Source organism: Leucoraja erinacea, chromosome 5, assembly GCF_028641065.1.
Source record: "Leucoraja erinacea ecotype New England chromosome 5, Leri_hhj_1, whole genome shotgun sequence".
Classification (NCBI taxonomy): Eukaryota; Metazoa; Chordata; class Chondrichthyes; order Rajiformes; family Rajidae; genus Leucoraja; species Leucoraja erinaceus.
The window spans coordinates 17,594,130-17,617,777 of record NC_073381.1 but is presented as its reverse complement, the minus strand read 5'-3'; the positions used below and the strand labels follow the sequence as shown (position 1 = coordinate 17,617,777).

Below are 23,648 nucleotides of genomic sequence, written 5' to 3'. Positions count from 1 at the left end.
ACAGGCAGAGTTGAGCTGGGTTTAGTGCTGTTTCACTGCGCTAGCTGTGGGCCTGGAGGCACAGCTCGCGTCTGTCTGCTCTGGCCACCCGTGAGGAGTGGGGCACTCGGGACAGCGCCGGAGAGCTGGCCGGGATCGATCCTGCCTGCGGATGAGGCGCAGGTCTGTGCCACGTCTCCCTCCTCCAATCATCGCAGTCCCACCCCCACTGCCTCGCGGAAAGCAGATATTAAATTCGGGATCACAAAAACTTGGGGGGGGATGTCCCCCACCTCTCAAAACATAGGGGGGACGTCCCCCCTCTGGCCCCCCTGGATTTTCCACCCCTGCACACGCCATACGCAAGAAGAAGACTAGCTCGAGTATATGTTAGTTCAGGAATATTGTTCTAATGAAAGCTTTCTCTTCCACCTAAGGACCACAGCTGCTTGTTCTATTGGTTCCCACTCTTATCTCGTATCTGCTGAGCGAGCAGACGTACAGCTCGGCTCCAACAGCCTCCATGAGTCTGCACGAACTCGCACTGCAGGATCTAATGCGCATCGGCCCCCTCTATCCGGGTGCTTTCAAGGCAGTGATGGGGGCTGCCCCTGAACTCAAATCAAAACTAGAGGCAGCAATCCGTGCCAGCCAGGCGAGCAGCCAAGCCAAGGCTGCAGCCCAACAAGTGAAGCCAGCCCTGCAAGCTGCACCCACCATCAAACTGAAAACAAGCTTCTTCTGAAAGGTGGAGATCGTGCAACTGACTTAAATCCATTGAACTGTTCCGCCTTCCCATTCCTGCTGTGAATTGGCTCCCTCGGTGTCTTATGTACAGGTTTATGGTTTATGTTAGGAATGTAAATTGTTCAAAAAAATAAATATTGAATTTATTGTCAAAACTGTGTATAGGAATCACTCTTATGTCACAAGTTTTAGAATATCATGTAATTTATTTTCCACATTTATGGTGATGAGTCTTCCTCTATAAATGTTGATCTTCGCGAATCTTTAAATTATCTGGGTCTTTGGAAAAACTCTTGTAAAAATCATGATTACTTCAAAGATTTGCCATGAATTCCTGGCATGCTGTTGTTATATGATTTTATTCTGTTCCTGACAATAACTGAAATTTTCTAATTTCTAAAATAGTTGAAAATTTGAAAAATTAAACAATGCTAGATTTCACCATAAACACTTTGTTTATCCATTAAATTGTCATTTTTATCCATTGAATGCCTCTATTGAAGATATTTAAGTAACCCATCCCCAAAATCCAAAGCAATAAATGCAGTCAATGCAACTTCCCAGAGTATCAGTAACCTGGCTGAACCAAATATACTTCTATGATGTTTAATACTTCATGCTTAGCTGACCATTAATGTGAATAAAGGATAGGAACCAACTTTCAAAAACCATATATAATAATGACATGCATTTATAAAATAATGTTAAATATTAAGGCATAGAAAGTGTCATCCTTAATTTTATTGATCTTCAAATAAACTTGTTACATGAAACTTGTCTTTTTTTGGTCTCGAGGACAAGATCAAAGTGTGCATTTGAGACGATTTTTCTGAAACAAAACTTTGTGCAATTAGATTTCAGGTCTGGTCACATCTACTTGGACAGAATTAAGTAATAACCCCATAATAAATTGTCCTCGGGTATTAGGGGGGAGTTGCAGCGATAGCTTGTCTCGCACAAAATAATAAATTCTAAGTACAAGACTAGAGTCTTAAATGCAGGTTATTGAAATTACAAAGGGTCGAGGTACTAATTGTCTACAGTAGATTTGAAAATTACATTAAATCATAGAGAAAACACGCATTTAAAATTACTCGAAGGTACACAAAAATGCTGGAGAAGCTCAGCGGGTGCAGCAACATCTATGGAGCGAAGGAAATATGCAACGTTTTGGCCCGAAACGTTGCCCATTTCCTTCGCTCCATAGATGCTGCTGCACCCGCTGAGTTTCTCCAGCATTTTTGTGTACTTTCGATTTTCCAGCATCTGCAGTTCCTTCTTAAACATTTAAAATTACTCTACTGATTGCATTGAAAAATATAGATCTCATGGAAAAGTTGTCCTATTGTGGCAAACAAATTAAGAATGCTGGAAATACTCAGTAGGTCAACATCGCTGTGTTTCTAGTATCCCTCGGGATGTTAAACAATACATTTTTCTTAACAGTAAAATAAACTAAAAGTGTAAGATAGAACATAGCCAATGCGAAAGAATGAATAGAAAATGTATCAGAAGAGAAAGTTTTCTAGAAAATCTATGGCATTTAAAATCCAGTAAATTCTCTGGGCAAGATAGTCAACAAATTGGAAAATAACACATGTTATTACTTATTACACAAGATAGGAAACAGGGAAAAAGAAACTACAGGAGAGTTAGTCTTATTTCAGTTGTCAGTAAAATGCTGGAGTTTATTTTTATGGAAGGAATAACTGAGTGTTTTGAAAGTCATAATTTGATTAGGTTGTCATCACAATTGTACCAATGAGAAAAAATGTTCAACTCATTCTCTGTAGATGCAACCAGGGCGATAAAGGGTGTTGGTGGATGAAGTATATTTGGATTTCCAAGAAGTACCAAGTTCAGAAATGGACATATGCCTACAATGGTATTCAGCCTTGACTATAATCAGATCAGTGGTCATCAATAAATTAGAAGAGAGAAATGGCTGTATTTATTGCCTTTCGTGGGTACGGTGTTGAGTTTGAAACTAGATTCCTGGACCTGATAGGGTACTAAGAATGCCTTTGCAGAAAAGTTACAGCAAATGAAATGTTCATGAATAATAATGACCCCATTTGTATGGAAGGTAATGATGTTGACTCGTTGCCAAATTTAACATCTCCAGCAAGGCCACGAGCATCTTTAACTTTTTCTAGATACACCACAGATGAAACTTTTCATTTGGCCCACGACAAGAACACAACTCCAGAAAGAATCAGGCAACTGCACGCCTGTGACTGCCTGGATTGGGAGGAGGCAGGGGAATATTGGAAGAGAGAAAAGCAGTGACCACCTCCAATTAAACAACAGAATCTACCAGTCTTCCCTCCATTAAATATTATCCCCACAATAACAAAATGACATATTGAGTTTAAGGCTTAATAATACAAAAAATGTTTCTTGGGAATGTTTGGTAGCTGTTTTAATAATGGAGAATATTGCTCTGAGGTCATATGATTGGGACAAAAGAAATACACTTGTCTGTGAAGGCAGAAGATCTATAGATGTGTGCTGGCTGCTGGGTATCTTCAGTACCAGAATGAAAAAGAAATGTGATTCCAGTATCAACCAAGCCTTGGATGAGAGCTACATGAATAGCAACACCTGTTCAAACCTCATACAATTTTCCTAGATACTTCCTAAGACCATAAATAAAATTTCACCATCACAATTGGTCAGTAATGAAAGGTTGAAAAGATGTATTTTTTTTTAAATAATTTTATTTATTAGAAGTACAGTACATTACAATAGTACAAGCCAGATATATCTTATTACATTTATTGTACCCCTTCATTTTTTAAGCTTTAAAGAGAGAAATAAAGGAAGTAAAGAAAGTGAGAGAGTCGTGATAATGTGAAAGAGTGATCAAAAAGAAAAACCTATTAAACAAAGCGTTAGGGGAAAAGGTTAAGAAAGAAAGAAAAAGAAACAAAAGCTCTATTATGAAAACTGCGCAAAAAGGGATATACCAACTTCGTATTTTTCATCCCCCCTTGCCAGATCCTGACATCATTTCTTTTTTAAAGTACTATTGCACCTTATACTTGTAGTAAGTCGATAAATGCAGACCACGCCTTTTGGAAGTGGTCTGATTTGCCTGCAAGGAGGAGTCCCATATCTTCCAGGTGTAATGTTTCAAACATATTTGAAATCCACATATTTATTGTTGGTATAGGAGCGTTTTTCCAGAATTTAAGTATAAGCTTTTTTCCCGTTATTAACCCGTAATTAAATAGATTATTTTGAAACATATATTGAAAAGATGTCTTAAAAGGAGATAAAGAATCTGCTAGATTTAAGAAGGAATAGAGCAGAGATAGCTGAGAACACAGTGCCAATTGTAGGGCAAAAGCTATCGTGGATGCACAAGAGCCTAGCAGGGTAAAAATGCCAGGGCTGCCTACTCTCATGCATGGAGCGTGAGACTCACGCATTTGACGAAATTCGCACACACTCAGATTCAGATTCAATTTTAATTGTCATTGTCAGTGTACAGTACAGAGACAATGAAATGCATTTAGCATCTCCATTGAAGAGCGACATAGCAAACGATTTGAATAAATAATAGGGGGGGGGGGGGGTGGTGATTGGCAGTCACCCTGATGACAGCAGTCCTCACGCTCAAAAAATATATATATACATAAATAAATAAATTAACACTCCTCCACACTCACCAATAGAATAGTTTTCTGTCAGCGGGTTTCCCATAAAGAACGAGCAACTAGATTGGCTTGAGCCCATCGCACACTTCAGACTCAAGCATTTCTCCAGCATTTTTGTCTACTGCTCTATAGATGCTGCCTCACCCGCATTCACATTCCTGTGCAGATGGTGTGATAGGTGAAACACGGCGGTGGTCCCAGCACCCCCCCACCCACCCAGCACACCTCCCACCCTCACCTCCGGTGGCTCTGTGTCCGTCGGCCGCTCTGTCCAGATCACATGGAGTTTTAACCCCGGCCCGGAGCCAGGAGTGGACCGGGCGTCAGTCCTAAACCATCAACTATCCTAAAATTTTTTATTTTATTTTAAACTGGGTCAAATACAACCAATGCTGCCAGCTCCATTTTTGCAAGTGATTTAAACCATGTCTTTCTTTTCCAATTTCTCCGACATCATGCTCTTGATAATGTTTATTCCTTCAAGCGTCAGGATCTGAAAATGAAAATAAATCATTCTATAAGTATGTGTAGCAGATCACCTTGACAACTTATCCCCATGCCAATCCTGGCCTGAACATATTAGAAATATTAACCATGTTCTCTCCATCTCTCTGCAACTTAAAACTAACTCTTCTTTCCAGCTTGAAAAAGGATCTTTGACTTGAAGCATTAACCGTTTCTATTTCCATAGATGCTACCTGACTTGCTGAGTGTTTCTGGCAATATTCAAGTGATCCAACATTATCCACTTTGGGCAGCCCTTCAGGATCGTGGATGATTTGTTTCTGCTCCAGTTGAATGAATGCTGTATTGTCACATGTGACAAGTCACAGTGAAATTCTTTGCTTGTTGCCCATAGTCACCCATAAAGGGCAGCCCATAAAGGGCAGTTACAATGTACCCCTGCGGCAGGTCCACCTTTGTTCTTTCCACCCTCCTCCTCCCTCATGGCAGACTCCACAGGCCGGGTCCTCCATTGTCCAGTGTTCCCCCTCCCTCACGGTAGTCCCCCCCCCATGCGGGGTCCCTATTGTTCTTCCCTCTCCCTCGCAGTGGTCCTCCCATGCCGGGTCCTCCTTTGTTCCTTCCCCCGGCAACTCCGTCCTCACTTCCACATGGGCTGTTCTCGTCTATCCATCGGTGCCATCGTCGACCTCTCCACTGTCGCTGCCGGGTCCTCTCCAGACGTCTCTGTGGCGCCGAACCACGCCTCAGCCGCTTCTCAACAGACCCATTGGCCGTGGGCTTCGTCGACTCGCAAGGCCCCAGGCCCCACCGGAGGCCCTCCGGAGGGTGTGGGTTTTGAAGAGGGTGATGAGAGCAATGTGGGAGCTGCAGTTTCTTACATAGATGAGGCAGGAGGTGCCTGCCAGATGGGCAGGAAGATAGTTTGTAAGACGGTGCACTTCCTTTGCCACATGCAAGGCTTCCGAGTCGTCCCAACACACATACTGAAGTTTCTCAATAATATCCCGTGTGATCCTTCCCCAATTTAAACAGCCAAAGGGCTTTCTGGGAATCATGGTGGACGTTGCAAGTTTTCAATGAAGTGCGAGCACATAAGTATATGCAAAAATATTTTCTCACTTTGGCCTAGTATGACTTTAGTGCCAAAAAAACAGGCCAAGCCTGGAAGAAGTAACCAACTTCTTCAGAAGAACACGGGGAACAGCTGTGATCATTAAACATCTCTCCCAGGTTCTTCTACTCTGGGAGACACACGACACTGAAGATGCAGGAATCTTGAGCAAAAAACAATCTGCGGGAGAAATTCGGCAAGGGAGGCAGCAGCTACAGCTGCTACCTGACCCGTTGTGTTCCTCCAGCAGTTTGTTTATTTTTTCCTTCGGCTCTAAATTTATCTGCACCCTACCATTTAATGTGTATTTCTTTCACCAATTTACCCTCCTCAAATTTATCATCTCTTACATCTTAACATAAGTTGTACCTGTGGCCACCAGTCAATCAATCACCCATTCACACTGCCTCATCTGATAAGGTCATAAGTGATAGGAGAAGAATTAGAACATTCAGCCCATCAAGTCTACTCCACCATTCAATCATGGCTGATCTATCTCTATCTCCCCCCCCCAACCGTATGTCTGAAGATGGCTCTCGACCCAAAACGTCACCCAATCATGCCTGTCCTGCTGAATTACTCCAGCATTTTGTGTCTACAGTCGATTTAAAAAAGGCATCTGCAGTTCCTTTCTACACATACTCCAGCCTTGTCCCCATAACCCCTGACACCCGTATTAATCAAGAATCTATCTATATCTGCCTTTAAAATATCCATTGCCGGCCCCCACAGCCTTCAGTGGCAATGACTTGCACAGATTCACCACCCTCTTACGAAATAAATTCCTCCTCATCTCTGCTCTTTGTATGCTCAAGTTGGATGGTTTGCCCTGTCCACCCGCAAACTCCATCATTGGCATATCCTTATTTATAAGACTATCCTCGGTGTTCTTCCTTCATACCTGCAGAAGTATGCAATTCGAAAAAGCACAGGAAACTTATCAGCTCCGCTCTGAGGACTTGTTCTTACTAACTGTACCTAAAGTCCGTACTGAACTGGGGAAAAGGGCATTTAGTTATGCTGCTCCCTTCGCATGGAACCAGCTGCAGAATGAACTGAAACTTAAGGAGCTGGTTTCTATAAACAGATTTAAATCCCTTCTTAATGATGTTGAAGCAGGCTCTTCTGTCTGTACATGCTTTGTTTGATGATGTTCTAACTGTGACTCTATTTATATGTTCTCTGTTGTTTTTAAATTATTGTCTGTAACTGTGGAACTGTGCTGCTGCCTGTCTTGACCAGGACTCTCTTGTAAAAGAGATTTTTAATCGCAATGAGACTTCTCCTGGTTAAATAAAGGTAATAAATAATAAATAAAATAAAAAATCTCATTCCTAAAGGCATGTCCTTTAAATCTGAGGCTCTGACCTCTAATCCTAGACCCTCCCTCGAGTGGAAACATCCTCTCCACATCCACTCTATCCCAAGCCTTTCACAATTCAGTTGTTGTTTGTCCTTCATAGTCGAAGAAGACCATGACTTCAGTGTTTTTGTTTGTGGATCCGGAGGTGACCGGTGAGACCGATCCGGGCCCGGAAGGCTCGCCCGCACATGGAACACAGCTGGGCGGGTGCAGGGACTTCCTCCCAGCTGCACGCGTTCCCATGGTGATCCTGCCTCGCCCAGTTGGGTAGTACTGGTCCTGAAGTCATGACTTGCGCTTGACTTGGATTAAAGTGAGGAAGAGTTGCGCAAATCATCTGCGTCACTCTCTCGTCCCGGCCTATCTGGATCCGGTGGCAAGACATCATCAAGACAGCAGGCGTTAGGTCAGGATGCAGTGGATGGCCACCAGTGTTCTACGTGAACATTGTGCCCTAATTGTGCTCCACGATGCTTTGCTGGGTCACCCTTCCTACCCGTTGGAGGTGGTCTCCTCCGCGTATTCCGCCAGATCCAGTCTTCAACTTTCCGGAATAAGGTAATAGCCACAAGGCAGTGGAGGTTTGTATTTGGTGTTTTCCTTCACCTCTCCAGGGTGCTATTAGGAGGATGCCTGTGCGTGAATTTGTTTAACGTTGGGAGACTGGTGCACAGGCAGCCACCCCACGGTCCTTGTCAGTTTTGGGTCAGGATCTGGTGGCATGGAGTCCAAGATGACCGGAGACCCTTTTCTACTGCAGCCTTCATCCGCCTTCCCAGCCGTTTTAACACCACTAAAGTCAGCCATCGTCCTTCACCTGTTCCACCGTTGATGTCTTGTTCGGATTGCTGGTTGTCAGAGACTTCCCCCTCGACCTTATCGCCATGTGAGGCCCTACCAGAAGCATAGCTCCAGACAGCATCGCTCTCAGGATCACACAAGGTTCTCCACCATGGCAAGGTGACAATCCACAATTCAGTACATTTCAATGAGGTCCTCCCTCATTCTTCTAAACTCTAGCAAGTACAGGCCCAGTGTCATCAAACGTTCATCACATGTTAACCCACTCATTCTTGGGATCATTCTTGTATACCTCCTCTGGACCCTCTCTAGGGTCCAGCACATCCTTCCTCAGATATGTTGACATCAATTTCCCCAAAATTGTTCACAATACTCCAAAATGCAGCCTGACCAGCATTTTATAGAGCCTCAGCATTACATCCTGTTTTTGTATTCTTGCCCGCTTGAAAAAAATACTAGCATTGCATTTGCCTTCTTTACTACCAATTCGACTTACAGATTAACTTTTTGGGAATCCTGCACCAGCACTCACAAGCAAAGATTATAGAGGAGCTCCTATCTATAATCTATGCTCACAAGTCCTTTTGCAACTCCGATTTCTGGATTATCTCCCCATTTAGAAAATAATCTACACCTTTATTCCTACTACCAAAAAGCATGACTCCACAGTCCACACTTTACTACACTATATTCCATCTACCATTTCTCTGCCCACTCCCCCAACCAGTCCAAGTTCTTTTGCATAGTCCTTGCTTTCTCTACACTACCTGCCCTTCCACCTATTTTCGTATCATCCGCAAACATGGCCACAAAGCCTTCCATCCCCTCATTCAAATCATTAATATACAACGTGAAGAGTAGCGCCCCCCGCACCGACCCTTGCGGAACTCCGCTAGTCACTGGCAACCAACCAGAAAAATCCCCTTTTATTGTCACTCTTTATCTTCTGCCATCCAGCCAAGCTGCTAACCATGCTTGTATCTGCCCTTTGATACCATGGGCTATCATCTTCCTGAATAGCCTCATGTGTGACACCTTATGTCAAAGGCGTTCTGAAAATCGAGGCCAACAACATCCACTGACTCCTTTGTCTGTCCTATTTAATTCTTTTACGCCTTTGAATGGAACTGCTTGCTTTAATAAAAAAAATCATTGTTCAGTTTCTGTACATACGACAATAAAACACTACTGACTATTTCTTGACAACCAACTCTGGTGCTAACTCACCATTCGAAACATGGTAGACAAAAATGCTGGAGAAACTCAGCGGGTGAGGCAGCGTCGATGGAGAGAAGGAAATAGGCGACGTTTCGGGTCGAGATCCTTCTTCAGACTCTTCAGAAACATGAACATGAGTTTTTCACATCACTGTGTCATGTGTGGACAGACTGACCCACCCGAGCATCTGCAGCATCTTGACATTTTGGAAAAAGTTCTTCGTTGGCTGAAAAAATTGTTTGGTACATTTCAAAAGGAGAAAAAAAAAACACACTAATACCTACAACCTCTCGTTGTCGTTTTTATACAGTTACGGGAAAGACGCCGTGGACCGTGACCACAACCCCCGCCCTACCCTCTTGACAACAGCTTCTGCCATAGTCGCCCGCCCACCCGAGTACGCATGCGCTCACAAGAGATCTCCTTGTTCATGAGAAGGGAAACGGGAGGGGGCGGGGCCAGGATAGGGCGGGGCTGTTGACGCAATCGGCGGGCGATGACAGGAGGGGCGGGGCCGGGGCAAGGGCTCGTGACGCACACGGCGGGCGAAAACGGGAGGGGAGGCGAGCCCGGGCCGGCGGGTGGATGTGGCGCATGCGCGGCAGTGGGCGAGGTCTCGGGGAGAGCTCCCCTCTGTTGACAGATGAACGGGGTGGGGCCCGGAGTAAGTGACTGACAGGCGGAGTGCGAGGGCAGACGTTGGGTACGATCCGTCCGTCAGTGAGTGAGTGAGTGAGTGAGTGTAGCGGGCGGGGAGGAGGGGCAGTGCCGAGCGGCGGCGAGTCGTCAGTGGGTGGCCACAAACCGATTGCAGGACGGCGGCAGGAGTGGAAGGAGGCGGCGCGGCCTCGATCGCCTTCCGACTGGGTCATGGCCGGTGCCATGGAACGCTCGACGCGGTTTAAATCCTAACGGCCGGCCGCACGCGCGCAGCCAGCCCGCCCGCCCGCCCCGAGCGGGAGGGGGAAGGAGCGGCCCGGAGACATCACCGGAGCGGCCCGGCGGCCGGGCGGCGGCACAGCCGTCAGCGTGGAGGTGGAGGGGACGGACGAAGGGTTCTGGGGCCCAGCCATGGACGAACACCCAGCAGCCGGGGTGTTCTTCGGCAACAACTCGGTGCTGAGCGGCACGGCCGGAGGTCCGGGCCTCGGCGGCCGGAGCCTGCCGCCGCCGCCGGCGCAGCAGCAGCAGCAGCAGCAGCTGGGTGTGGAGGGCGAAGCGCAGCGGCCGCAGTACAACATCCCGGGCATTCTGCACTTCCTGCAGCACGAGTGGGCCCGCTTCGAGGTGGAGAGGACGCAGTGGGAAGTGGATAGGGCGGAGTTACAGGTAGGACGACCGCCCCGGGAGCAGGGGGTGGGTGTGTGTGGGTGGGTGGGCGAACGGAGGTAGGCCGCGCTTCACGCCTCGGCCTCGGTTACAGTCTCCGGGTGAGGCGGCACTCGGAAGCTTAAGATGGCGTACGGTCACCCCTGCGCCTCCTGTCAACCGGGGGTTGGGTGGGGTGGGGGTGCATTTTCCTTCTCGTAGATAGTATTGTCCAGACGTGTGCGGCGAGGATCAGCAACCCGGGGGAGGGTGGTTTAAGATCCCTGCCAAAAAATGCCAAGAATGGAGGCAATTTACTGTGCCGTGTGTTGTGATCTGGAACGCCCTGTCTGAACAGGTAGAAAAAGCAGGTTCAATAACATCTTTCGAAAGAGGGACGGTGAAATGCTGGAAAGGAGAGAATTATTTGAGGGCAAAGAGGCAGCAGTCTCTGAAAGATGGCAGTGTCACAATTGACAGCAGCCTGTATCACTCTGCAAACCGTTGAGGCAAATCGTGTTGATCAATTGCTTCGTTTCCCTCGCTCTTCCTCAACTCGATCTGCTTTTACACTCAGTTGCTGGTTACGGTAATCTACCTAGATTTGAGCTAGATCGATTTCATTTTGTTATAATGTCAGGTTTATTGTTGATTGGAGTTATCGTTGCTTTTTAAAAACAATCTATGGTTCTGCAATCCAATCAGTGTTTCATATTGTTTTCTCTGAGTCGTTATAACCAGAGGTTACACAATGACATTCCAGAGGAAGTAAAACATTTTAGTAGTTGTTTTTTTTACTGTATTACAAATTCCAATCAATGTGCCAAAGTAGAATTAAGTACCCAATTTATCAACCCTCTGGAAAATCATCTGAGACTTTTGTTCAAGTTACAACAAGAAAAATATCTTGCTCCTGAATTCACATAGTATTTTTATTTTATTTTATTGGGTTTTGGCGTGTATGTGTGATTGTGGGTGATCTGTCTGCAACATTGCTGAATCCTGCATGCCTTGCAACATAGCACAGTCTTTTCAATTCAAGGCTGTGTTCATCAGCTTGGAATGTCTTTAACAATCTTTCTAAGTTCAAAGAGTCATTAGGAGGAGTCAAGAGTGTTAAATTGGCATATGTATCAGCATTGAAATTCTTACTTGCAATACAGGTCATAAATATAATAATTAAAATATATATATAAATTAATAATCATTATGCTAGGTAACCTAAGTAAGCATAATAATGAAAAAAAAACACAGTTCATAGTGCAACCAAAGACACAATCCATAGAAGTTCATAGTTGCTGGGGGTTAGTGTTGCATGGTATTCTTGAGACTGGTGATCATAGTTTTCAGGCTTCTTTATTTTCTTCCCGATGGTACTTGCGAAATGAGAGCACGACCAAGGAGCAGGGGCAAAATTGATAGGCCATTAAAATATAGTAAATAAAAGATTTAAAATCTTTTGCATTTTAGATTACAACAGAACTGAAAGCATCCTTGCTTACACATCTCACTGAGTAAACTTAATCGTTTAGCATTTAGTCAGGAAGTAACCATATGATACTGTTGATGCACTTGGTTCTATTAATATTGTTTGCTTATTGTTTTCAAGATCCTGCAGGATATGAAGTAATTCCCTATTACAATTCTATAAAAATAAATTGAAAGCTAATAGACCTTAATTTGCCCACAAGTATGTAGAATGTACACATTATTGGCCTGTTTTGACATTTCGGTAATATACAATCCCAGTAATATTACTGAGGGTAACCATGAAACTAAAATTGAGCTCATTGTTCTGTTTACAAGTTTTGTTTGCTTTTAACATATATCTCTATACCACCATCCAATGTGTCCACTTTTCTGTACCCTGTCAAGTCCAAGAAAAGCCTTATGGGCCTGTCCTACTTAGGCGACTCTTTAGGCGACTGCCAGGCTCTAGTTTTAATGGAATTCACCTACGACATCAGGCGACAACCTACGACAGCACATACGACACGTAAGACAACCTACAACAGCAAAAACATGTTGAAAATTTTGCGGCAGTCGCCCCAAAAATCGTCTAAGTGGGACAGGCCCGTTACTAATTCACCAAAGATTTGTGTTTATCTAAACTATTTCATGTTTTCGTACTATTGAAAACTATGTGACATTATAGTTAAAATATTGACATTCTAAACTTGGAGAGCTTAGAGCAAGATGGCTTTTTAAAAGAAACTGGTGAAGCTTGAGCTGTCAACAGTGATAATCGAGAAAGCAGTTGGATATTAGTTAGGTTATTGCATTATATTGAAGAGTTATAAACTAAAATTCAGTTTACTACCAACATCGTTGAAGTACAATGACAGTACATCGAGGATTTACCCTCTGCTGTTTCATGTTTCTGTTGGGGAAAGCTAATTTAAAAATCTCTTATTGTAAACAGGACAAGCTTTTGCTGATTCTTCCTTCCACTACTGATACTGATTTCATTTTAGTTGCTAGAACCTAATTGATATATTTGTGTCAGTTGTAGCCTCTGATGAGTAAAACAAAACATACCGCTGGAAGAATTAAGAATTAAGTTAGTCAGGCAGCATCTGTAGTGGGAAATAAATAGACGGCATGGAGACACAAGGAACTGCAGATGCTAGTTTACCAAAAAAATAATCAATACCAGGAAAGAGCAACTCAACGGGTGCTTGCCCTGACGAGGCCTGCTGAATCTCCTGTTTTTTTTTCATTCCCATTCCTATACTGACCTTTCTGTCTGTGGCTTCCTCCAATGCCGCAGCGAGGCCACATGCAAACTAGAAGAACAACACCTCGTTTTCCATTTGGGTAGCTCACGAGCTGATGGTATGAATATTGAATTCACCAATTTTATGTGACTAACATGCAAACAACCTCCTCCCCTCTTTCATACCCATTTCTCCTCTATCCCCTTCCACCTATGTTTCTTCCTCTGGTTTCATAAGTATCACCTCTTCTATGCTTATCTCACTTTTTTTTTGTTTCATCTCTAGTTTTTGTCCAACCATCTGATTATCAACCCCCTCAGCTGTACACCTGTATCCAGCTGTTAGTTGCTATGCTTTGTCCTAGCCCCACATCTCTTCCAGCAACATCCCACCACTGTCAGTCTGAAAAAGGGGTACTGACCCAAAACATCACCTATCCATGTTCTCCGGAGATGCTGCCTGACCTGCTGTTACTCCAGCACTTTGTGTCTTAAGCTGATGATGTTTCAGGTCTAAAGAAGGGTCCCAACTCAAAACATCGCCTGTCTGTCTGTTTCACTCCATGGATGCTGCCTGACCTGCCAAATTCCTCCAGCAGTTTGTATTTTTTCTTCCAGTATCTACAGTCTCTTGGGTCTATAACCTCTGGTGATGTTACCATAGTCACTTGTGACATCTGGGGTTGCGAGTTGCCATAGGGCAGTAATATTCTACCAAAATGGAACTGGAGTGGGGAAAAATGTGCAATGAGTGTTTATATAAAATCTTTATGTAAAAATGGTGTCCTTGCTTCTGCCTAATTTAAGTTGATGTATTTAGAATTGATTTTAATTAGACTTTTTTTAGCTCATTACTAGATTTCCAGATTCGGTCTTTTATTCTGCATGAAAGCCGGCATCTTTGAAAGAGACTGTCACATTTAATTTCATGGGAAGCACAATGTGGAAAATATTGGCATGGGGTGATCAATGAACCCATTCTGTTCTGTTGAATGCACTTGAAATAGTGGGATGTAGCTGTATATGATTGCTACTTCTCTGCTTTTGATGATCTGACCTCTGGGTGAGCTGTTAGATTTGAGGCCTCAATTTATTCACACAATTTGTTATATATATAAACCTTTTGGACACTATTTAGATTAAATGCAAGAAACATAAAACAATTTGGGCTATTGCATTTGGTATTTGGGAAAGGGAGGTCATTTATTTGCAGCTTGCATTGTATAGCAAGGGTTCAAGAGTCTGGGTCTGCTAATTGGACAATCATTTTTTTAAATAAATCTCATAATGGATGTATGGAGAATATTAGTGAATCTTTCCACATGTAAATCTGGGGTATGGTTAATGTATAGAATTGGAGGTATGCTGTCCAAATATGTTGGTATAATTTTTTTTTTATACCAACTAGTGTTAGTTTAGATTGAGCTGAAAGTCTTTTTTACAGAATTCAGCCATAAATTGAAACGAATGTAAGAACTAAAGGGCTGCATATCCTATGTGTGCTGCAAATCTTGCAGCTAAACCATATTCTGCAATAAGCTTTTGTTTATTTAAAAGTCATTGGGCATTGCAAAAGATAAATTAGCCAATGCAGTGTGCTCTTTCACGAGGTAGAGCAAAAATGCCTGCTTGATGAGGTGATGTTTCAGGTCTTGCGAAAATAAATAAGCTTGCCTATTGTCTTTGCAACTGATAATGGTGAACACTATACAGCAGGATGCAGAACTCTCATGGTTTAACTTTAAATGTAGTGGGAGGATGAATGCCTACATTTTGAATGCCTAAAAATAATTAGACCAAATTTTAGGTTTTAAATGGAACATAATATTTACATCGATGCTTAATATGTGTGAAACCAACAAATTGCAGTTGGGAGGTGAAAAAATGTCACAAATTAGTGAGTATTCATGTTTTATCAAATATTTATGCAATTTATGTTTAGTGCAGATTCCGTGGAAGACTCATAATGTAGGAATGTCCAAACATATCGCCATTTAATTTTGTTTTGTGGAATTTTATAGACCACATTAGCAGTTATAATTTAGCATACAAGACTGGGGATATTTTTCAAATGTTTTAATAATGGAAATGATTTTAACGATCATTTTACAATTAATGCAGACATCTCTAGATTATGCTGGGGGGTTGGGAAACAAAATGTTAATTTTGGTTGGACTTCATTGCTGATTTATCAGATCAGTAACTTCCCATAATAGAAACATAGAAAATAGGTGCAGGAGTCGGCCATTCGGCTCATTGAGCCTGCACCGCCATTGAATATGATCATGGCTGATCATCCAACTCAGTATCCTGTACCTGCCTTCTCTCCATACCCCCTGATCCCTTTAGCCACAAGTGCCACATCTAACTCCCTCTTAAATATAGCCAATGAACTGGCCTCAACTGTCTGAAGAAGGGTTTCGGCCCGAAACGTTGTCTATTTCCTTCGCTCCATAGATGCTGCTGCACCCGCTGAGTTTCTCCAGCTTTTTTGTGTACCTTGGCCTCAACTACCTTCTGTGGCAGAGAATTCCAGGGATTCACCACTCTCTGTGTGAAAAATGTTTTCCTCATCTTGGTCCTAAAAGATTTCCTCCTTATCCTTAAACTGTGACCCCTTGTTCTGGACTTCCCCAACATCGGGAACAATCTTCCTGCATCTAGCCTGTCCAACCCCATAAGAAGTTTCTATAAGTAACTTCCCATAAAAAGCTGTGTCTTGTTTAATGGATGCGAACGAAAATGTTTGAGAATTTTTAGCAGGTAGACTTGTCCAAAAGATAAAGGAAAAATTTCCCTGGTTGTCAATTTCCACCTTGCGAAAGCTAATAGCACCCTGGTGACACTGAGGCTGTATTTCTTGTGATTGATTGAGAAATGCTATAGGGGTTTAAACGAGCCAATATTCAAGAACAATCATAACCCCTTTACACAGTGCCCTCCATAATGTTTGGGACAAAGACCCATCATTTATTTATTTATTTGCATCTGTACTCCACAATTTGAGATTTGTAATAGAAAAAAATCACGTGGTTAAAGTGCACATTCTCATATTTTAATAAAGGCCATTTTTATACATTTTATACATGTAGAAATTACAGCAGTGTTGATACATAGTCCCTACATTTCAGGGCACCATAATGTTTGGCACACAGCGATGCCATGTAAATGAAAGTAGTCATGTTTAGTATTTTGTTGCATTTCCTTTGCATGCAATGACTGCTTGAAGTCTGCGATTCATGGACATGTTGCTGGGTGTCTTCTCTGGCGATGCTCTGCCAGGCCTGTATTGCAGCCATCTTTAGCTTATGCTTGTTTTAGGGGCTAGTCCCCTTCAGTTTTCTCTTCAGCATATAAAAGGCATGCTCAATTGGGTACAGATCGGGTGATTGACTTGGCCACTCAAGAATTGACCATTTTTTAGCTTTGAAAAACTCCTTTGTTGCTTTAGCAGTTTGTTTGGGATCATTGTCTTGCTGTAGATTGAACTGCCAGCCAATGAGTTTTGAGGCCTTTGTTTGAACTTGAGCAGATAGGATGTGTCTATACACTTCAGAATTCATTATGCTACTACCATCAGCAGTTGTATCATCAATGAAAATAAGTGAGCCAGTACCTCCAGCAGCCATACATGCCCAGGCCATGACACCCCCACCACCGTGTTTCACAGATGAGGTGGTATGCTTTGGATCTTGGGCAGTTCCTTCTCTCATCCATACTTTGCTCTTGCCATCACTCTGATATCAGTTAATCTCCGTCTTATCTGTCCACAAGACCTTTTTCCAGAACTATGGTTGCTCTTTTAAGTACTACTTGGCAAACTGTAACCTGGCCATCCTATTTTTGCGGCTAACCAATGGTTTGCATCTTGCAGCATAGCCTCTGTATTTCTGTTCATGAAATTTTGTGCAGACAGTGGTCATTGACAAATCCACACATGACTCCTGAAGAGTGCTTCTGATCTGCGGACAGGTGTTTGGGGATTTTTCTTTATTATAGAGAGAATTATTCTGTCATCAGCTGTGGAGGTCTTCCTTGGCCTGCCAGTCCCTTTACTCTCACCAGTGCTCTCTTTATTCTTAATGATGTTCCAAACAGTTGATTTTGGTAAGTCTAAGGATTGGCTGATGTCTCTAACAGTTTTATTCTTGTTTCTCACTCATAATGGCTTCTTTGACTTTCATTGGCACAACTTTGGTCCTCAAGTTGATAAACAGGAATAAAGGTTTCAAAAGGTGATGGAAAGAATGGAGGAAAGACTAGATGCTGAGAGCTCTCTTATACCTGCATTAAGGAAGCAATCAAACACACCTGAGCAATACAATCGCCTATGAAGCCATGTGTCCCAAACATTATGGTGCCCTGAAATTGGGGGACTATGTATAAACACAGCTGTAATTTCTACATGGTGAAACCAAAAAGTATAGAATTACCCTTTAATAAAATCTGACAATGTGCACTTTAACCACGTGATTTTTTTTTCTATTACAAATTGTGTACAGAGGCAAAGAAATAAATGATGGGTCTTTGTCCCAAACATTATGGAGGGCACTGTACATAATTAGATCATTTGAAGTACTGAAGATAACTTAATGTGTAAAATGCTTAGACATTTTGATGTGAAAATTAATGTATAAAAACATAAACTTGTTAGAACAGCACAAGGCTTGGCTCATGATTTTTAAATACGGAATATGAAAGCTGGTATCTTAGAGCAAGATAACTTGCACTGAAAAGTGGGACATTGGAATGTAGTCCATACGATAATTTCTAAGATAATCTGAAGGCATATAACACATGGCAGATCTGAATGCCAGTCATTCTGTCATAGTGGTGCAGCAGGTAGTTTGGCTGCCTGGCACAACCAGCGACTTGGAATTCAATACTGATCACTGTCTGTTCATCATGTGGCAGTGGATTTCCCCTAGGTGCCATGGATTCCTGCTGAATCCCAGGTTACCAGACTGGTTAATTATACTCCCTGTGCTGACATGAGCGTGGTTGGCGGTGATGGTATGTGAGAGATAATAGTTCGTGCAGAAACAAATGCAATGATTCCATTTAGATTAAGACATTTTGAACATAGCAACAGAATAGGTTACTTAACTGCTCAGCCAATCAATATTATTGTGTCTGTGCTGCTTCGGATTTCTGTGCCAGTCCCCAGACCTCTCAATTCGCCTATCTTGAAAATGTATCACCTCTTTATCCCCATGGTCTAGCAATGTTACAAAATTTTGAGATTTTAGAAATCAAGTCTGCAATTTATCCCATCACATAAAGCATAAAAATACGTTTAACCTGACACCTAATTCGCTTTCATATCTTCAGTATTTATAATGTTATGGCCATTTTCATACTCCGAAATTAGCATCTTGTTCCCTATTGCTTTTCCATTGACTTAACACAAAAGCTACGATCGAGGACAATCAAAAGCCCATAACTTTCTTAAAAATTAAGAGAACTGATTTTTTTTTTCAGTTATAGATTGAAGCATTCTGAAAACAAATATGAAACAATCTTAGGTTGAAAAGCTGGAGAAACTCATTCAGCAGCATCTATGGAAAGGAAATAGGCAACGTTTCGGGCCAAACAATCTTCAGACTGATCTGGGGGTGGGGGGGTGGGTGGGGACAAGAAAGGGAAAAGCAGTAGCCATAAGGCTGGAGGGTGGGAGGAGCAGCAGGGGAGATGACCTAAATGAAAGCATATAATTAGTAAGCTACCTAATTGTAGCTAATTACAAAATTCTATTACTAGATCTAAACATCTATCCATTTCTTAAGAATAGATTAACATTTTTAAATAGCCTAAATGTGCAAATAACATTCACACAAGAATTCACAATATAACATGATTTTTAAATCTCATTGTCATGAATTTATAGGCCAAATGGAAGGAATTTAGTGTTTAATTCCCGTAAATTAATGGCCGTTTAAATCATCTTGTGAGTGAGATTTTGTGGAACGCGATCGTTTGGAACGTTGCGGTTGCGGTGAATTTAAACCCCATATCAGCAGGAAAAACACTGCCGATTCGTATATTTACATAATCACATTTTCGCCGATGAAATTTTGATTAAAGTAATGCTAAGAAGCAAGTTTATATGTAAAATACACGACTTACCTTATGTTTTGTCCCCTACGTGAGATCCGTCCCGTTAACGGCGTTAGAAGTAGATTTTTATTTTACTCCAGGGATTAAATTGTCCCCCATTTTTTTTTTTAAACTTCCGAGAACGGCAGTCGGAAAGATTTTTCTGCATCAGGTAGTAGCCCGAGAAAATATATCTCGGACAGGCAGGAGAAAACTGCATTTTAATCCCGCCCCCTCAAAGGCGCCAAAGTCGCGCACACGCCCAGTGGCAGAACTGCAGCGCCGCTGAAGGTAAGTTTTGTAACATACCTACATGGTCTCGCCTCTAAACCCCTCCAGAGTAGAGAATTCTAGAAATTTAATACCCTTTGCGAGGAGATTATTTTAAAAGAACACCCCCTTATGAAAAAAAAAATGAAATGATTCCATTTATTGTCATTGTCAGTGTACAGTACAGAGACAACGAAATGCATTTTTAGCATCTCCCTTGAAAGGGAGACACAGGGCGTCGCGGTGTGCCCGCGCCTGCCGCCATTCCATTACAGGCAAAGGTGGGTGAAGTGTCTTGCCCAAGGACACAACGACAGTATGCACTCCAAGCGGGATTTGAACCGGCTACCTTCCGGTCGCCAGCCGAACTCTTAGCCCATTATGCTATCTGTCGTCCTATCTTGTAATTATTCAAGATTATCCCATTAATGGCAAATTGAAAAAAGTTTCTTATTTGTGGCCAAACTTTGCAAATAATTGTGTGACTGAAAATCTGATGTGTCAATATCTTCGTCAGGTACAGAGTTAGCAATCACGTGGATAAGAGTGGATTGATTAGAGAAATCCAGTATGGATTTGTTAAAGTCAAATTTTGACTAACTTTATTGATTGTATATTTTTGAAATATATTTAATGTAGTCCAGTCAACGGTGTTTCATTGGCATGAGTACCAAAACGGAACAGTGATATTCGTACTTGCAGCAGCATACCAGGTCTATAAACACAGTACTCAAAAGATAACATAAGAAACAAAAAAAAGTGCAATAAACAAAAGTTTTGATACAATGTCATGCAAATTGCTTTTCTTCTTCTTAGGCAGTCTCTTAGAATTGAGAATGATTTGCTTACACTCCAGTTCTGATGAAGCTGATGAGACCAGTGTGGGATATGCAGGCTCTGCGACTGGTAGGAGAGAAGGTGCTTGACTGCAGGCAAGAGGGTCGGTTTGGAAGTTACAGTCTGCTCCCAGATTACAACTTGGGGTTCAGCCCCTGTGAACTATTGGTAACCTGAACATTTCGCAAATCAGAAATGTGGCCATGAAATGAGTATAGAAGAAGATACTAGCAGCCCTGCAGAAGCCAGCACATGCATACCGTTGGTCTCCCAAACGCTAATTTGTATGTTTGGTCTGTACGTAAATTGGACGTTTTTAAACTGGGGAGCGCCTGTTGTATGCTCCTTCAACTGTTTAATCTGGGTTTCTGCATGAGTGCACCAAATGGACTCTGGGTTCTCAGTGGCCTCCTCTATTTCATGCCGTCACCTTCTATATTTTAAGCAGTTATGGGATTCCCATGAACTGGTGGTTATGCAGCACCTTTTTTCAAGGAAGCTTTGACAATATCCTTGGAATCTCTTTTCATTTGGTAATCTCTTGCTGTGATGCAACTGGGAATAATGTATCGGCTTCAGCTGTTTGTTATTTGGGCGTGTGAGAAAGTGTCCTGCCATGACCAAAGATGCTGATGTTGGTTCTCTTATCTTACAAGATTTGTGTATTTGAATTGTAATATCTGTTCCTTAAATCATTATAATTTAGTTTATATTTGTTGTCATTGTACCAGTGATTTTTCCAGTTTTTGCCTGAAGCGTATGTGGCTTTATGATGTGGATTTGTAACTATGAGTAAACATACACATTTATCAGGTTTCTACTATGCCTTCAACTGGAATATTACATAGATTAAATAGAACATTATATAAGAATTTTAACATTTTTTCCCATTTACTGTTGCCAAAGATGCAAGGAGAACTGAATTAAGGTTGAAAGGTTGTACAGGTGCACAACCTTTTATCCGAAAGCCTTGGGATCAGACACTTGTCAGATTTCGGACATTTTCGGATTTCTGAATGGAAGATTTTTAGCTTAGATTAGGTAGGTAGCGCGGACGGCTTGAAAAGTCTGGAGCAGCTGCCTCCTCCCCGGAGACCGGGAGAATCATTGCATAAATGTTAGTCAGTTAGTTTGGAGGGATTTTATGTGGTGGTGGTGGAGTAGGGGTGAAGGGGGAAACTTTAATTCTTAGTCCCCTACCTGGTCGGCGACTCCCAACCTCGCAGAGCTGGGGGCTCCGTCCGGCCGCGGGCAGCGCCGGTTGGAGCTCCGACCCCGGCAACTCTACCCCATGCTGCGCTGCTCCAAATCCAGCGACGCTCCGCGAATGTTGGAAGAAGGCGGCCACAGCGCTCCGGAGCTTGCCGCACGGCGACCCGGTAAGGCATTGCCCGCTTCCCGCTGGTATCCCAGCGCTGCGACGCCACCGACTCCCAACGTTGGGTGGGCGTCCGGTCGCGGGCGGCGCTGTATTTGGAGCGCCTCGCAGCCAGGGGTAGAGTTGCCGGGGTCGGAGCTACAACCGGCGCCGCCCGCAGCCCCACCGGCCACAGCGCTGCGGAGCTTACTGCACGGCGACCCGGTAAGGCATTGACCGCTCCCCGCCTCTCCGACCAGGTAGGGGACTAAGAATTAAAGTTTACCCCTTCACCCCCCCTTCACATAAAAGCCCTCCAAACTAACTGACTAACATTTAAGCAATGATTTACAGATGTTTAAGTGTCTCCCCGGTCTCCGGGGAGGAGGCAGCCGCTACAGTAGTACAGACCTGGGTTGACCGTGGGTCGTTTCGGGTCAAGTTTGGCGCCAAACGCGAGCTTTGGTGCGCAGACGACATCTGGAAAAAATGGCCGGTTTTCGGAGTTTTTCGGTTTCCGGAACACCGGATAAAAGGTTGTGCACCTGTATGTGGAAATGCGCATCTGTTGTGTATGCAGTTCCACTCTACTAAGAATTGGTAATGTCCTTTTCCACTTTAATGTGAGACACTTGGAGGGAAATAAAATTATTTGATTCAGAGAAAGTTGCAGGATTATGTGGAAGTAAAATAATTTAAAATATCCGAACAGACAATTGATAAACTGAATCTATAGTGAAAATATGTTTGGCTTCTTATGTTGTAGTTATGAGGCATGCGGTAATGTATTTTTTAGAACGGCTGCCCAGAAATTTTGCAGTTCAAATTGAAGCTGACAAGATCCGTTTAGATAGCTGCATACAGAAAATATTCCGACTTTGTTTACACTGCACAACTAAGCATGTCCACTTTTAAAATGTAAGTAGTTCTTTCCTTGAAGGTGTGCCATCATTCTTGAGCAGGCTTTGAATCTTGTGAAACAACTGAAACATGCACATGCTCTCTACTTCCTTCTCTGAAACATTCTCAATGCAAACAGAAGTGTTTTGCCTGTGTATAAACCAAAACTTTGTAAAGACATTCCTCAAGATTTAGCATTAAAAATAAGAACAGTTTTCAAACAAAAAGAATGATAACCATGAATATTTCATCAAGTAAATTTAACAAGTTAGAACAACATTCACGGAATCGTAGATCGGCATGAAGGCACACATCACAGAAACAGCCCATTTGGCCCAATTTGTCCATGTTGACCAATATTCCCCATCTAAGCTCGTCTCATTTTGGCCAATCCCCACTAAATGTCCAAATGTCTGTTAAATGTTGTTATTGTACTTGCCTCAACAACTTCCTTTGAATGCTTGTTCCATACACCCACCATATTGCCCCCTTTTATTTTTTAGCTCCAACCCTATAGTCAAGTCAAGTCACATTTATTTATATAGCACATTTAAAAAAACAACTCTCGTTGGCCAAAGTGCTTTACATTTGTTATAAGAATAGTATAAACAAACAAACTACATACATATATACATATAGGCACATTAGTACCTCAGTACAGTCATCACAGACCGCTGCCATGATGTTCTCCTTGATCAATAACTACCTCTCCTCTTTTACCCCCAATTTATAGATTGTCCTGTCCCTCCCGTGATGAGGTTTCTGTAATGACAATATTACCCCAGTTAATAGACACAAAAAACTGGAGTAACTCA

The 23,648-nt window shown here is 42.7% G+C and overlaps 2 protein-coding genes and 1 long non-coding RNA gene across 4 annotated transcripts in view; 2 read left to right on the top strand and 1 right to left on the bottom strand.

Annotated features, from left to right (window-relative positions):
• Nucleotides 1-1,499, top strand: part of heatr5b (HEAT repeat containing 5B) — a 101,415-nt gene extending 99,916 nt beyond the window's left edge. The window contains exon 36 of the mRNA XM_055635137.1: nucleotides 417-1,499. Coding sequence (XP_055491112.1) covers nucleotides 417-724 — 308 coding nt within the window. The 3' untranslated portion in view covers nucleotides 725-1,499. The remainder of the gene's footprint in view (nucleotides 1-416) is intronic.
• A 2,854-nt stretch (nucleotides 1,500-4,353) lies between these two features.
• On the bottom strand, nucleotides 4,354-9,958 carry LOC129696977 (uncharacterized). The gene is made up of 2 exons (XR_008723426.1): nucleotides 9,359-9,958; nucleotides 4,354-4,881 (listed from the first exon to the last, which is right to left on the bottom strand). It is a non-coding gene; the product is annotated as an uncharacterized LOC129696977 (long non-coding RNA).
• A 9-nt stretch (nucleotides 9,959-9,967) lies between these two features.
• Nucleotides 9,968-23,648, top strand: part of strn (striatin, calmodulin binding protein) — an 88,174-nt gene continuing 74,493 nt past the window's right edge. For both annotated transcript variants that reach the window (XM_055635136.1, XM_055635135.1), the window contains exon 1: nucleotides 9,968-10,678. In XM_055635136.1, coding sequence (XP_055491111.1) covers nucleotides 10,421-10,678 — 258 coding nt within the window. In that variant the 5' untranslated portion in view covers nucleotides 9,968-10,420. The remainder of the gene's footprint in view (nucleotides 10,679-23,648) is intronic.